The 16,387-nt window shown below is 40.3% G+C and overlaps 1 protein-coding gene across 1 annotated transcript; it reads left to right on the top strand.

Moving 5' to 3' along the window:
* The first annotated feature begins 226 nt into the window (after nt 1–226).
* On the top strand, nt 227–6,320 carry LOC112557384 (2-phosphoxylose phosphatase 1-like). The gene is made up of 4 exons (XM_025227198.1): nt 227–244; nt 1,134–1,268; nt 2,059–2,286; nt 2,951–6,320. The coding sequence occupies exons 2-4, from the start codon at nt 1,166–1,168 to the stop codon at nt 4,177–4,179; spliced, it is 1,560 nt and encodes a 519-aa protein (XP_025082983.1). The 5' UTR covers nt 227–244; nt 1,134–1,165; the 3' UTR covers nt 4,180–6,320.
* Nucleotides 6,321–16,387: the final 10,067 nt, after the last annotated feature.

The raw sequence follows: 16,387 nt of genomic DNA, 5'->3' as shown, positions 1-16,387 counted from the left end.
AAGGAACAAAAGACTACTCCTTCTGAGCTAAATCATTCTTTTCAGTGATTTGGCTGTCATTAGCAGATGTTGCCTTTCAGATACACATAGTAACTCTACTAATATATTTTGCTCGGATCAGTAGTTTTTCGCAAAATGTCGTCTGCTACATCACACAGCCCTTATTATGAAACTGGAGGCCACTCTTGTAAACATTACGAGTGACGTCCCTTTTACTGATGGCAAATAGAGCGAAACCCGCAGTGTAAGGTAAATCGTTACACAGGTATTTGAGATTGAGTGTCCATAGCTTCCACAGTCATTACGTGTCAATTTAAAGTTATGTGAAACAGAAAAAAGTATCTTAAACGATTAATATTATGCAAATGTCATTTGTTTTAGTCATTAAATAGGATAAAACACTGTGAATGGCTATAAGCTTGACATCAGTTCAGAACAATGATGAGCAAATAGAGCTCCTCTAAGAATTCAAGGGACAGAAATTTTGCACTTTTGCAGTGGCCCAAAGAAGTGCATTTGATGACTCGTCGTTATCATATCATGTGTGTTCAAGCATGTGTACATAGTTTGCATGCGCAAGCATCTAAGAAGGTTTTTAAAAAAATTATAGAACTTAATGTTGCGGAATAATCTATCAATTCCTTTGTTATTACTACAGTCTAAACTCCTCTGAGTTTTACTTTAGTATACTGAAGCTATTAAATAATTTATCAATTTATGTTTATTCATGGTAAACTTTGTCTGGCTTATAGAAATGCTCTACTGTTCATGAGAAACGGTATGTTAGATATCTATTTTGATATACATTAAATTACTAATTAGTACTACAACATTAGTTAAATTATTTCATATTTTATAGTTACTTTTTGTGTATTTTATTTATTGCTTGCACTAACTTGGCCCTAAATCAGTGCAGTTGATCATTTGGGATCATTTTTATTGTTTGAGGCATTTTGTAATTATTTTGAGAGAACCTATTTGATTATTTAAACCAATTTTCTTTGGTCTATTTGTTTACAGTTTTAGTTGTACTTTGCCACATTTACAGTAAAGATGTACACATGGTATCCTGTTGACTCAAATACAGCATGTTAGTTTCACTAATTAGTTACACAGCCTTCGTGTACTATCAGTATTAAACAGATGGGTCACTAAAGACATAGAGATGCTGCCATTTCTGAGAATGATGACGGCTCGCAGGAAGCTGTCTACCAGGGTCCTGGCTCTGGGCATGGTGGTTGTAGGGCTCATCACCATCATTGCTTTTGGTGAGTAGGGCAGGGATGGAAACAAATTTGCATGGACTGTACTTTGGTGAGTTGGACATGGTTCTTTAAATCTAGATGATTGCTTTTTTTCCCATGGGAAGAGTGGGGAGGAGTACCCTTCTTAAATGTTGTAATTCATGTTATGAAATAAAACAGTTTTCAGCATTATTCATAATCTTTCTTATTTTCAGGTTTTTGTTTCTTTATTTTTCACAGTAATCTTAGTGGTTTGCTTCTACATTTCTATTTTCTTAATCCTTTACCATTTTTTTCCTCCCCTTATTTCCACACCCTCACCCTCTTGCGCACCGGTGTTATCTTTGATGCTAAAGTTGGCAGAGAATTTAGTATAGTTTATGTAATGTCCAGAGTGTTGTTTGCACGCTTTTGTTTATCTGATGTTCTGGTTTTATTTTCAAAACCTGTATTTGATGACATGGAAAGTGTGGGTGGGTGGGGTACACACATTGATGCACATTTGTGTTGTATGTATGTTTATGTGGTGAGTCTGTATATGATGGGGAGAGAGTTCAGATAAGTGCATGTAATTACATATAGTCTGTTAGGTGATGTGGTGAAAATGTAAGCAACAAAATTTATACTTGTAAAGATATATGATGGTTTAAATTAAAAAAGAAATGTTTAATCAACTGCCTACAGTGATATAACATCTGGTCCTTATTGTTCAGAGTAAATACCACTATTTCCTATTCTTATTCCTCTTCTAAATCTACAAAATGTCAGAACTGTAACACTGAATAATGACCATACCTCACCGTTTTGTTACCAGTAACATTGTTACGAGAAGAAGGCCGACATAATGGGAACCACCACCATGGCAGCAAACAGATGTTTGTTAGTCACCTGACTGTTGATCATCTGCCAGCTCCCTTCCTCAACAAGATCAAGGCAGCAGCAGGGAGTGATGATGTCAAGACACACAATGATAACCCTTTGGGAGTGAGTAGAGTTGCAGAATACTGCAACATCCCAAGTGGTATGCAGAAAGGGCAGGAAGGTAAGAGAATAATTGTGATTTCCAGCTAATTATGAAAATGTAGTAACTCAGATGTTAATTGTTTTTTGGTTGTTTTTTTTTTGAGAAACAGGTGTTTTAGTGAATCTGCTTAGCTGATGGCATAGCTTTTTGAGGGTGCAGTTTGGTCCATTTAAATTGGTGCAAGCATGCCTTAAGGAGAAGGTGCAGTCTAACTGCCCATTTACAGAGTTCAGAGCTCAGTGAGAAAATCTTAGCAGTTTACAAAATTGGTCACAAACGCAAAAGTACTAATTACTTGTGCTGTTGCCAACTCTTTACCTTTTTTATTTTATTTTGGTGCAGTTTCTGTTTCTATTTCCAGATGTCTTTTGAGTTGTATCACATTTTTATTTGCTACAGTTTTAAGCAGATCTACATACATAATGCAAATACAGATTTTTGGAGAGCAAGGCATTTATTTGCTTAGTTCAGAACCAGCACAAAATTAGAATGCCAACCACATTTATGATTGACCAACTAGAGGATGTCAGAGTAAAGTGGAAAGTTTACTGAAAGAAATATTTCTCTTTACTATGGAATAACAAGCCTGACATTTAAATACAAGTAAAGAAAACACTGCTTTTCCAATTGTCATGTTGTGGAGATGATACCTCCCTGAGATCCTGGATTTTATTTCATTTAGGAGAAGTTCCTGAAGGTTACCAACTCACTGCTGTGTTCCTCCTTATTCGACATGGTGACAGAACACCTATGACAACAGTTTTGAACATTCCTCGACCTTCACCACCAGAGGGCTGCATCATGAATGCAAGTTCCTTACAAAACACACCTGAGGTCCAAAACTTCATTAGTGACATGCAGGCCTCCAAGGGTAAGCAGCATCCTGGCAGTGAATTCATGGACTGGTCCTTGTTTCCACAGCATTCCCTGTGTGGAAACTCACAGCTGACTGGTACAGGGGCTTTGCAACACTTGTACAATGGCCTGATTCTAAAGGAGAAATATGTGAAAAGGGCAAACCTATTTGGTGAGACTTTCCATCCTTCCCAACAATTGCAGTTGAAGAGCACTCAGTATTCAAGAACATACCAGAGTCTCATTGCTTTTTTGTATGCCTTCCTGCCACACTTCAATTTAACTCAGCTTGATATTCAGGGTGCCCATAGCAATGTCTTCTGTGATCCGCAGTTTGTACCCAAGTCATGTTGTCTGGTGCTTTCACAGTTAAAGGGGATGGCTGACAGACAGGCGTATGCTCATCTGAAAAACAAAAGTAGCTACCTTGCTGCTATGACTGCTTTTGCTAATGTCTTTGATGTGAAATTGTCAGCCATCTCTTGGCCTACAGCAATCATTGACACACTCCAGGGTCATGCATGTCATGGTATCAAGCTGCCCTGTGGTCCAGCCAAGAAGTGTGTCTCCAGTGCCATTCTAGAGCAGCTGTGGGCAGTAGTCGATGAGGCTGGAAGAGAGAGCACCAAAAACGAGAACTACGACAGATACTGTCGAGTGGCAATGCACTCTTTTCTTTCCGAAATAGCGACCGAGATGATTAAAGTATCTCGCAATCATTCCACTGTAAAATTTTCTGCATTCTCTGGGCATGATGTCACCATTTCACCACTTCTACAGAGCCTGGGCCTGCACGATGGAAAGTGGCCCCACTATGGCACCAGAGTAATTTTTGAACTCTACAAGAAAGTCGGTGCTGAAGGGAAAAATTACATCAAGGTTCTGGTCAACGGCCATGACATGACTGACAGCGTAAAGTTTTGCCAAGGCTACACCAACCAAGATGGTGTCTGTCAGCTGAAGCGGCTTTTGAATTTTGTTCAAAGTGAAAACTTAGATTTCTTGGAAGGCAAAAGTTTGCAGACTTTCTGTGACTCTTCAGCTAAAGCCTATTGATTTTGTGCTGTTACATTGAAGGGATTTGGTTTTTTATTATATTTACGTGAAGAGTGTCTGAAGAAGCACTTGCATATTTTGAGTATTAGATTGTTTGGGTTTCTCTAAAAAGCCTAGTGCACAATGGTGGGAAAGACTAATAACTTTGTATTTGCTGTTTACTTTAGTTTATTAAATAGTGTTGTTCTGAATTAATCTTTTTGTCTTTTAGCTGGAAGTCACAAAAACTTCAGCAAATCTCAGGACCAACTTGATAATCATAGTGGCATGTCTGATTGCTAATAAATGAATGCCTCATCAGTCTTTCTTTTTTAAAAGCAGTCACATTAAAACATTATGTATATTTGCTCAAGAGGAAATAGCCATGGTGGTTTTTTTTAAAAAACATATTGGTCACATTCATCACAATTTCATGGATTTAAGACTTTGTTTGCATGTGTAGTTTAAGAAATTATAGGAGGAGGTAAGGGCTAATTTAAATTCATTACGTGTTAGAGGAAATGCTGTGGTTAAGCCATTGGATTTTGAAGATACATGGAGCCATGATTATGAAAGCTTGAGGCAGCATGGAGACAAGGACAAGGGTATTGTTTCCAAAGTTAAATTGCAGTGTCTAATGTTTTACCCCTGGATCTGTAGGTGTGAAAAAGTACTAGCATTATGTGGACTGTTAGGAGTAATGCTAGAAGTGCATGTTCAGGGCATATTTAAAGGGTTCAACAGTGGGTAGGTGGTGGATATGGAAAGGGAGAGAATTTCATTGTTTTGCTGCAAACTATCTAAAAATCTTGTGACCATATGTTATGCTTGTGATAGGAATAGTTAGGAGAAGAAGAGCCTAATGGTCTAGCTGGGATGCAAGCTGGGAAGAATACAACAATGTATCTCACTGATAAAATATGGAAAAAAGTGATTTGAATTTCCTTAAGGCTTGATTACAGTGACATTTAAAAGGAAAGTAAAACCAAAATCAAAACTTTATTTAAGAAGTAATACGCACATAGTAGGTAGAGGATCTTCCAACCCCCTCACTCACAAAACACCAGTAGCAAAACCCATAATTGCTTTATCAAGCTTTTCAAATGTTTCCCCCCTCCCCCCACCACCACCACCAAAATGAGATTATGTTTCATAAAAGCTTATAAATAGCAGTGGCGGTTACAGTAAAATGCAAAATAAAGAAAGTTTGAAGAAAAATAATTCATGTATCCCTCAAATAACAAAGAAGCTGTAAAAGCCTCAAGAAGCTTCATAAGCTCAAAATTTGACCTATTCCTGAATGATGAAAGGATTTTTGGAAGGAAGATTGGTAGTTTTGTTGTTAGAAGAGAGACATGAATATAGAATTTCAGACTGGAGGATATTTTACTTTTCAAAATGTTGATTGAGAGATTGCATGAACTGACAAGTAGAAGGGTTTCGACTGTGTTCACGCTATATCTTTACAGTGGCTAGTAGTCTTATTGGTTTCTCTACTGTTGCATTTAATGAATCACATCTTTTGATATCTTAGCAAAAGCGTTGTTTGTGATAAATGGTCTTTTAATTTTTTTCATTGGCGAACACCAGTTGGAAAGAAAAAAACTGAGACTCAAGTGTCTATCATTTAAAATATGGAAATATTAATAACTTCTGTCTCAGTTTTAATCACTCCATCCTGCTCACTTTTATTTTGCTCATTCATTCTTTCCATCTTTTTTGTGCACCTAAAACTTATTCCAGGTGTGCTCAAATTGTTGAAACTTATGCTCAGCGTGTGGCTACACAGCCTTTTGAAATAATTTTTCTTTAAAAGTGGAACGCCTGTGTCACTATATGGACGGAAACTTCATGGAGAGTTCAGCTATGTGTGAGCTTATGCTGTACCATGTTCATTTTTGATGCTGGGATATGAATGTTTCATACTTCGATAAATATGGTCTATTCACAGTTATTTGTGTTTGCCGCCTGTAGGCAAGAGCATTAACAGAGGTAGTTTTTAGCAGCAAGCATATGCTGCGTTAGAAAGAAACAAAATAAATAATAAGTTGTTGTTTAGACTTTTTGCTTATATTGCTCAAAATACAGTGATGTTTGTGATGGGATTGGATGCTGATTTCTGTCACCTTTGCAATTTGGACAAATAAAATACCAAAATAACACTGTCGGGTTCAATTCTGTTATGCAGATGATTTCCATATTAATTTCTTGATAAATTTTCTGGTCTGTGAAGGTAATATTTCTCAGACTTAACTGTGGATACATACTCCAGTTTGGATTAAGAGAGAGAACTGTATCAAGTGAAGGTTTAAAAAAAATACATCAAGGAAACCTTTCATACAAGAAAACAAGGCAGATTCAAGTCAGTAGTATAAATGATACCGGACCTAATTTGTTTGTTCCATGCAAGAAAGTGCAAAAAGCAAAACCAATGGGACTATGTGAACAAAAGTAAAAACTAATATTTCATAAGAATGGTAAAAAAATTTTAACTAAAGGTGTCATGTAGCTAAAGTATAAGGGAAGTAACCCTTGACAAATGGTTCAGGTTCTAAGCCGAGTTATGTACCTTTGGTTAAACGAGTAACGAAAAATAAATAAGTTCACTCGAGAAGTGAAATTAGACTGTCGGGGATGGCATATGGCTACTTTTTATTTTCCACGTCATGAAGTGCAGGTTATTTGGACTCAGTGCTTTGGCCGTTCGTTTTGGAACAAATTTTACGATTAGTTTGTTAACTAACCTCCAGTATTGTTGATTGAGTTTTGGTGAGTGCAAGAGAAACCAGGCATCTTGCAGTGGACAGTCTGTTAAAGGCACTGTTACAAGTTGCTAAATTCTTAGAAGAGATTCCTGCAGATACAAATGATGCCATGTTTAGTAGTTAGCTTGTTCAGATAACAGTCATCAGGATATTCTATAGCATTTAAAGTTTTAGTTTGGATGGCATTCACCTCTCCAGGGGAAAAAAAAAAAAAAAGCCACAAACTTTGGAGACCGCGGTTTAGTGTGGGAGTCGCTGCAAATGTCCATGATCTATGTGTAGGGAAGAACAACAAATAACAAGCAGATACTTTATGGTGCATTTTGGTACAGAAGAAGAGTGAGAGGCTACAGTTGACAGAGACCAACGTAAAATCATATAAAAGCCATACAGTCAAAGATATTTAAGTTTGCTTAATGAATTATTGGTGGTCACGCGCAACAAAGCAACAACATGAATACAGACAGCTATAATAAATGGATCGGGAACTGCTTTCTGGGCATTGTTCTCAACAGGAACGGAGTGGCGACACGGCGAACTACAGTTTGTAGAATAACAACCCATGCCAGGTTGTCACGCTTTCGTAAACAACATCTCGAAAGGCGAGTAGTCCTGGTTTTACACAACCTCACCCAAAACACCTGTGGAAAGCAGGTCCGGACAGTTGCAGAACTGGTGTCTCCCGACATGCTGATGAATCCACCCCACCCTGCGCTTCTCCACCTCCACCAACACCCTACCCCATCCACCCCATCCACCCGGCCCGCCCATCCGGCGACTCGCACGCACACGCCGTTCCGCGAGCTTTGAAAGTGGGAAAAGCTGCTTACACCAGCACAGGTGTGGCCTTCCTGCTTTTCTTTTGACGACAGTGTAGGATATTAGAAGCGATCGGGTGTTGTCTCTCTCTTTCTAACTTTTGTAAAGCAGAAGTGATCGAGTGATATCGCCCTGAGGAAAAGCGATAGATTCGTGTCAGTGGTAGTCGATTTCAGTGGCTTCGTTTCAACTCTAGATATAGCGGCGAGATATGAAACTGGGTATCGTCTTCACCAAACCATCAAATTTAGGCGACATCAATCACACACGAGAAATATGCGTGTGTAAGACTGAAAACTACATTCAAATCCCTCGTCAAACTGTTTTCTGGGTAACAGACTTTTATTTGAACATTGCTTACAGTAAGGAGACCAGTTTACAAAAGAAATAAGAAAAAGAATGTGAGGACGAGTTCAGAAATACGCCAAGCATAAATAAATAAAACTGAAGAATAACATACTTTTGAAAAACGAAACGATAATTTCATGACTTAAAAAAGAGAGGTTGATGGGAGCTCTATATTTTGTCTTGAATATTTTACAATCTTCCAGTATGAATATGGATGTTGAAGCTTTGTAGACGAGAAAGAGATCAATATCTCTTTTAACACAACAATACAGTGCTGCTTACATCTTTTTTTAAAAAATCAAATCGGTTTCAGGTAAGAGAAGTAGGGGTGGGTGGTAGCGTGGTATAGACAATGGAACAGGTGGAGGAGGACAAAACCTGACGAAAAGCACTCTGTTGTTGTTCTTTGTAAACAAAGCATCAGCTCTTAGTGAGCCGCCAGAAGATCTGATTTTTACATAGAAGACATAGATACGACATCTACCTCAGCATGAACAAAGCAGTCGTATAATGAAAGTAAACGAGACATTTATCTGCATGACATCTATTCCTTTCCCTACCATTCAGACTACTTCTCACTGTAATGTTACTACAAAGTCCGATTTTAGAGGTTTCTGCGATTTTATGAACGTGGTCTCCGCCACTTATTTTATTTTTATCGAAACAACACAAACATCAACACATACTCGCCTCTTTTTATTTAAATCGTCTTTGCTGTTAAATGTCCTGTGAAAACAAATGGCCGTTAGCAAGACCGCGATAATATCAGTCATCTTCACTCCCCGCTCTTCCTTCTCTCTTGGTTCAAACCTGCCCCGCTCTAGCCCTTAGTACCCCTTTAACCCTTTCGTTAGATCGTCAAGGTCCTCAATGCCACTTTAACCCTTTTATTAAATCGTCAAGACTTTAATTGTCTTTAACTGAGGTTCCTCTCCACCCTTGCTTTATAATCGCCTGCTTTTGTCTACATGTTATATATCAAGCTTTCGATTGTCCCCATCAAGCAAGCTCTGTTAACATTGTGGTTTTCTCTCCCCTGGCCACACCTGTAAAAGTTGTCTACACCAGTGGGGAGTGACTTTTCACACAGCTCTGACGAACATAATGGCCCATGAAAAGGGGCTTCTGCTCAAGAAAGACTGCGATTAGAAAAGCCTTTTCCCGATGTCTCGATTGCCAGTCATCTCGCCCATAGCAATAGGGTCGACAGAGTGCGTCGGGTAAATATTTGTCCCTTGTGTACATATATTTATTTACTTTTTTAGCAGAGCAAGTGCAAAGTGTCCTCACCACTCAGAGCTTGATTTACCGTGGAGCGAGTGTATACCTGAAGAGGAGCTAAGGTAAGTTCTCATTTCATCGACTTTTCTTTAAAGTTTACTGGCAAGATGTGTTTATGTAATGTTTAAAAACTGGGTATTTCATTGCGTGTATCTGAACAAGTAGAACGTTTTTGTTATTGTAGCTAAGTGCTTTAGTATATCCAGTTACTCCTAGACGAGCGGAGACTCAAATGATTCGTAGCACGGGCAACCTTACGAAAAATTCTGTAACAAGTTGAACAAGATTGTGGAATATTTTGTTCCTGGATATTTGCTCCACGATTTTCCAAGCGTTGTAGACGACAACGTAGAGAGACTCCTAACCCCCTTTTAAAAAAATTGTCATGTCGTCTCAGCTTTGAACCATTCTGCTTGGATTTGACTCGTACAAAGATGAGAGATTCCTGACTATAGACGGAGGAAGAATTTTGTTGTCACATTGTACTAGGCTTGCTCTCCATTTTATCTTCATGGGATTTCGAGTTTGAATAGAGAGAGAGAGAGAGAGACGGGTATTACGGGTACTATAACAACTTTTTATTGGATCTTCAAGACATATTTTGCTTTATCTTTTCTCAAAACCTGTAGGAAAATGTCAGTCTCGGCAAACAGTCGTTATTTAGTTTTATATCCAAAGACTCCTACTCTTCTCATTAGCGGCACGACTGTTTGTGGTTGTAGAAACTAGAGTGAGTGTACTAAATTATATTATGTTTATCATTCTGTGTCTTAACATTTATTGTTCTAAGTTTTGCTGCGCAGTTGTGTTTACAGACTTTTTTTTTTAAAACTTACAATGATATGCGAATGACTACTTCAGAAGCTTCTACGTGTACAATTATATTTTTATGTTGACTTTTTGGAAATAGTTTATAATTCAGCTACCTGTGCTTCAGAAAACAGGGCTTCAGGGATGTGTGAGCCCACTTCCACCCCCTATCCCGACCTCCCTCGCACCTTCCTATTGTTTACAACACGTCCACCCCCTCACCCTATCTTCGACTGTTTGTACTCCACCTGTCTTGGCCCTCACGACCCTAGACCAGCTCCTGAAGCACCTTGGGGACAATTACGACAAAGAGGAAAAGGGGAGCAGGCAAGAAAACCTAAGAGGTCCGCCAGAAGCGATTGGTGTTTACAGATGTCAGGATGACTGACAGTGCGATAGCGGGTCTGTGTAATTGAACCTCGCTTGTAGCCGCGAGCTTGATGAGGCCGGACACACACACACACGCACGCACGGCGGTGGGTAGGTGAAGAGGATCCCCGACTGAGTTTGTTTTGCGTATCAAAAATGTATATAGGTATGAAAAAAATGTAGGAATCCATGACAGGCCGGACAGAAGAGCCAACAGGCGGTAGCGAGCATTTTACATGCACCCCATGTCCTCAGATCGGGGGAGTGGGGTCAGGACATCAGCAAGCTGGAGCACAACAGGAGACAGGGTGGATAGGGCGAAGAGTCGAGGCAGCAGGAGGAATATATTGGACAAGATATGACTGTGTCGCTGCCATGACTGCGGCAACCGTGTAAACACAGTTCTTGTCTGCCTTGACCACACCGCCATTGCTCGTAAAATGTCAGACGGGGAAAATAAAAGCTGCAGGCAATGGCATAAATCACACACGCACACAAGAGAGACAGAGAGACAGAGAGAAATAGAGTCCTTTGCTATAATGCTCTCATCGGAAATTAAGATTAGGTTTATCAACAACCTTGACGGAGAGATTACAGCTGTTTGCACTGATCTTCATATCTCTCTCTCTCTTCGCTCACTCTTTTTAAACTTACAAATTAATCTAAAATCTCTCTTTACCTTTATTATTTTTAGATTCATAAAAATATAATAAAAATTAGTTTACATAGCGCAAGAACTATGGGGTTTCCAAAATATAAGAAGAATTAATTTTTGTTACTCAAACGATCATGCATGTAGTATATTAGAGATATTTATGAAATACTTATGTATGATGGATTATTTGAGTCACATGAATCATAAACTTTCTGTGGTATATGCTTCGTCATCCTCCGTACTGTGGACATCTTCGATGAACCCCATTCTGTCCCCTATACACATCAATGAAAATGATAAACTAGACTAGGGCATGCCACTTAGGATTATCAGTTGCATGCTGCTCAGTAATTAGAAATGTTACGATTCTAATGTTTCTTCATTCCTGACTCCAGAGTAGAGGATGACCTGAAAATTATGGACAATAATTAAACTAAACTAGGCAAACTGTTTACCTGATGGCTGAATGAAAGCTTTATCAAAGAATGTCAAACTTTCGGTCATATTCGTCCAGTTAAGGCTGAAAACATCTTCCCACCTGCTGAAACTAATTAGTTTCTAAATGGCTGAAATGTCCAGTGGAATTAGACGACTGATTACAAGTCAGATTACGAGAATGGTGTTCAAGAACTAGTCTGGCAGTCAGATACAAAAGATAACATGAGGTCCGACTCAGTCTTCCAGCTCAGAATCCTCTGGCTCCGATCGTGGCAGAAAGCCGAGCCTCGTCGGGTGAATGAATCCACAATCGACGAGATTAAATCCCATTTCCGCTGCAGATAATTGCAATAACTCTTTGAGGCGTGTGTCAATCGACTTGACTGAACAGGTTTTCTCTCGTCTTCCTGCCTTTGCTCAGCAAATACACAGCAATCAGAGATTTCCGTGCAAAGGCCCTTAATCACTAGAGAGCGAGCCAACAGAGAGAGAGGTGAGAGAATGTTTGATGTTACCCGAGATCGATAACCGTATGGCAACATTAATAAAAGTAAATGAACTTTGTGTGAGATATTATCAGCAAACGATGTTATTAGTCCCCATGGAAACACACACACACAGACACACAGACAGACACACATCCTATGGACATTCACGTGCACAAACACACAGACATAAATGCATTCACAGACTCCGACACCCTCAGATTTATTTTAAGATTAAAAAAATAAATTACAACCTTCCGGAAACTTAATCTGAGTGTATGCAAGTCAGATTTGCTATGTCAATATTCCCACGCATGCGCTGTTGTCTCCATTTCCTTTGTGGTCTTCCGTGATAGAGAGCTCTCAATAGAAGCAACAGTTCTGTCGGTAGTGACTTTCCACTGACAATGGCAACATTCTCTAGCTTGGTGAATCCAGCTTGGAGGTTCTTCTTCGCTGTGCTTCCAATATGTACGAGCACCCCGGGTACACAGATTCACCAACGATACTCCATGTTAGTGGATTAATACTGGTTGGCTATCTCGTATATCCTGTCATCCGGAATACCTGTGTGGAAAGGGAGGAGGCTTTCAAACATGTGTGAAGATTAATGCGAGTGTATTTTGACATTGTTATCTCTAACTCAGTGGTCTCTCTAACCATTGAGTAGTATGCAGCTGATAAAGGAGGTGAAAGGAATATTGGGGCTCGTAGGAATGTTGGACTCATCGTTCTGAAGATAAACTTGTCTGGTCCAACGAGTTCACATGAAATATGATCTGAAGGTGAGGGAAAGTTTCACGAAAGACACACGTGGTTCCTCCCACCCTACCTCACCTGGACGATGGTCAAACGAGAGGTGGGCACAGGACTGACCCCCGCTGAAGGATGGGAACCGTCTCTTAATATCTGCAATTGATGAATCTTGTCTGTGTGTGCCATTCACGACATCCGCGGAGATGGCCAGGTGGGAGAAACTATTACAACTGTTCTTTACTATTCTAAAGATCGAAATAATGAAGGTTTCAGACAGAAATCATTTCCAGCCATGTACGATGCCGCTGTAGCTCGGTGTTCATCTTTTGTTGATATTTTGCACTATTTGAGTAATCTTTCTTTTGCTCATTGTATTCATTTTCCCTCTATTTATATCTAAGCTGCTAAGAGTGCATTGTTGATTTAGAGATCACAGTGACCCTTTCAATTTTTTTTCAAAGCAGCTGAGAGTCAGTGGAGTTGTCTAGTCGTCAGTCGTCAACATGTCCACTAACTTGCCCGCTGACTGGTGCCTCTGGTGATGAGAGCACGAGTTTCACAGGAAGTCGCACTGCGACCCACAGACGACCTTAACGATGTTAACGGCTGAGGGATGCATTAGAGACCGGCGCCATTAAGCTGCTAAGTCAAGAGGAAGTGACGTAATGGCATGCCTCAGTGACGTCCCACGCTTGACCGCGCTGCTCTTGTCCTGCACTCAGCACAATTGACGGGGAAGGGAGGAGCGGGGAATAAGGGAGGAATGGAAGTGGGGTAGGAATGTGTTGTGGTATCGGCCACGAAGACGTCCTGTCTACCCGGCAAAGTACGGTGAGCCATGTCTCCTCTCGGGTGGCTAGTGTAGGTTTGCCGTTCATCAAGTCTGGAAGATTCGCTGAGTGAAGTACAAAGTCCTTACCACCTCATGGGCTGTAATAATGATGCATAGAGGCATAGCCACCTCGTTTCGTAAGTTAAACCTATGAGAAATCTTCATCATCATTATCATCAAGAGGCAGAACGAATTCAAAATTGTGTTAACTGGAACAATTACTATTTTTATGAATTTGAGATGGACGTGGGAGGCTTTTAGTGACAGCAAGGTTGACAGTGGCTGTATTGTTGCATTGTTTGTTTATTCTTCCCTAGTATAGAATACAGTCCATTGAAGTAACTTGCTAAGCAACCTGACAATCGACCCGGCGATTTTGAAAATCAACTTGCGTGAAGAGAATATCACGCTCTACAGGATTCTTTGACATTCATTAACCGGGGCATCCACTAATGTAAGTGGTTAAGCCACTCGTTTGGCACCAGTGCAGTGAGAGGCCTTGGGTTCAGAGGTCGTCTCGGGACACTACTTTTTTTACAACTCTCGTGTATAGTTGCCCACAGTGCGAAGCAATGCCGCCGGCCATTAGGCTTCACGATAAAAGGTCACAAACACGGGTAGTCCCTATGGGACCGACACCGATCGCTAGTCTCTGGTAGTCGGAAGGGTTTGAGAGACAGAACTATTGTATTTAGAGCGAGTCAAGGTGAGCAGAGAGAGCCAGGGTAGTTAAAGAAAACTACGATATATAAATATATATATAAATCACGAACATCCACATGCGCGCCTAACACACAAGCGTCCTGACATTTGCGCCGTCCTTCGTTCCTGAACAAAGACAATATAACTGTGTCTTGCAGGCCTTGTCGAGGTCTAACAAAACGATATCCCAGCACACGCTGTTTAAAATGACACGATAGTAAAAAGGAAACAATGTAACTCACACTGCCTCACACCAGAGGCTTACTCATTAGAATTACACGAGTGCTGTCGGTACCAGTGGGACATTCTCACAACTGTCTACATTACAGTACATTACTACAAAACATTACTACATTACAGTAGTCAGCCTGGTCTGTACAATGATAAGAGCTGCTTCGGCGGGTACTCACTAAAGCCACTATAGCCATGGAAGGAGAAAAGCCAGGGTAGCTAGAAAGAGCCAACGTAGTTAGAGAAAGCCAGGGTAGGAAGGTGAGTAGGTAGGTAGGTAGACCCAGGGTAGTTAAGTGGGAGGAAAACGTCGACTCTGTGATCAAAACACTTCCACTTCTACCCGTTATTGCTGTTTTGCTTCGTAACAAAACATGAAATAATGTGCAAGATGAGATTAAAGCTGTAAAATATTTCATCTCGGCACGAAGGCTTAAGGCTGCACGGGTGGCGTCGCCACAGACGAGGACAAAACAGGGGAAAGCAACCCTGGCACTCGTGATCGATGGTTTCTTCCCTCTTTCTCTCTCTTTAGGAAGGAGCTCCGAAGGCGAGGTGATGGAAAGAAGCACAGATAAGAGGAAAAAAAGAAACACGCAGGAAGAGAAAAAAAGAGAAGGTTGAGGAGAGGGGAATAAATAACATATATAATTATTATTAAAGTATAAAAACACGAAACTTTTTGTGCAATGTTTTCAGCTGCACATTTGAGTTCATTAAACCTTCAGTGAATAGACAGAAAAACTATTGCAGAAAAAAAAGTCTTGACAGTTGTTCTCCCATTGCTTCTCATTACATTTCGCTCTCCTACAAGTTTTCCGAGCAGTGCAGGTAGAAGTTTTTTTTTTTAAATCACATTTTGGTTGTCGGTGATTAATCACTTGAGGTCAGACTTGCATCTGCGCTTAACCTCTCACATCGTGACGATTTGGTTTAAGTATTCTGAGGAACACAACTTTTCCATTCCTTCTATTGACACCAGAATAGTCTGACCATGGCATTTCTTACATTTATTACAAGCAGCTGCCGAGGGAACGCCTTACCGCGGGCAGCAAGAACTATGTCCTCCAAGGCTCGGGAAACCATTTGTCTGTCAAATGCCTGTAAAGACAGAGAAAAGCTGTATTGTTAGTGCAAATCATTTTAAGCATTGTTACAAAAGCCAGAGGAAAAACGCTCCCAGTTTACCACTCCTGTCTGCAAAAAGGCTGAATAATTTAGTTTCGGTCCAATCAATGTCCTTGCTCATTAACATTTGTTCTATTTTCTGACGAATCTCTTTCCTAAGTTGTGATTCTAGAGAAGGTTAATATTGCATATTTCAAAACCGCGGTAGGCGATTGTAACAGACGGATATTTTGTTGTTGGTGCGGAATAACCAAACCTGACTGCTCCTAACGACATCTACCCGATGAAGTTAACCGATGTTAGCATGGAACACAGTGTGTGCAAATTTTGCCAAGAGTGTCACCAATTAACTTTTAAGACCGTCTCTTATTTTGTCTTCCCACAGGGCGACGCCTTGCTCGAGGGCCATCGTCATCGGGATTTAAACCTCAACCATAACAGCCACCCTCCCAAGGCACAAGAGGACAAAGGGGACAGAACCACAGCTTTCCCTGGGAAGAAGATCTCGTTTCCTTATCATCTTTCTAATGCGAAAGATGACAGCGACGACGAGGTGCAGTCATTCGCTGAAGCCGGAAGAAAGCTCTAACCGCCGCTCGTTCTCGAGTTA

This window comes from Pomacea canaliculata, linkage group LG2 (genome assembly GCF_003073045.1).
Source record: "Pomacea canaliculata isolate SZHN2017 linkage group LG2, ASM307304v1, whole genome shotgun sequence".
NCBI lineage: Eukaryota > Metazoa > Mollusca > Gastropoda > Architaenioglossa > Ampullariidae > Pomacea > Pomacea canaliculata.
This window is presented reverse-complemented; position numbering and strand designations above follow the sequence as displayed.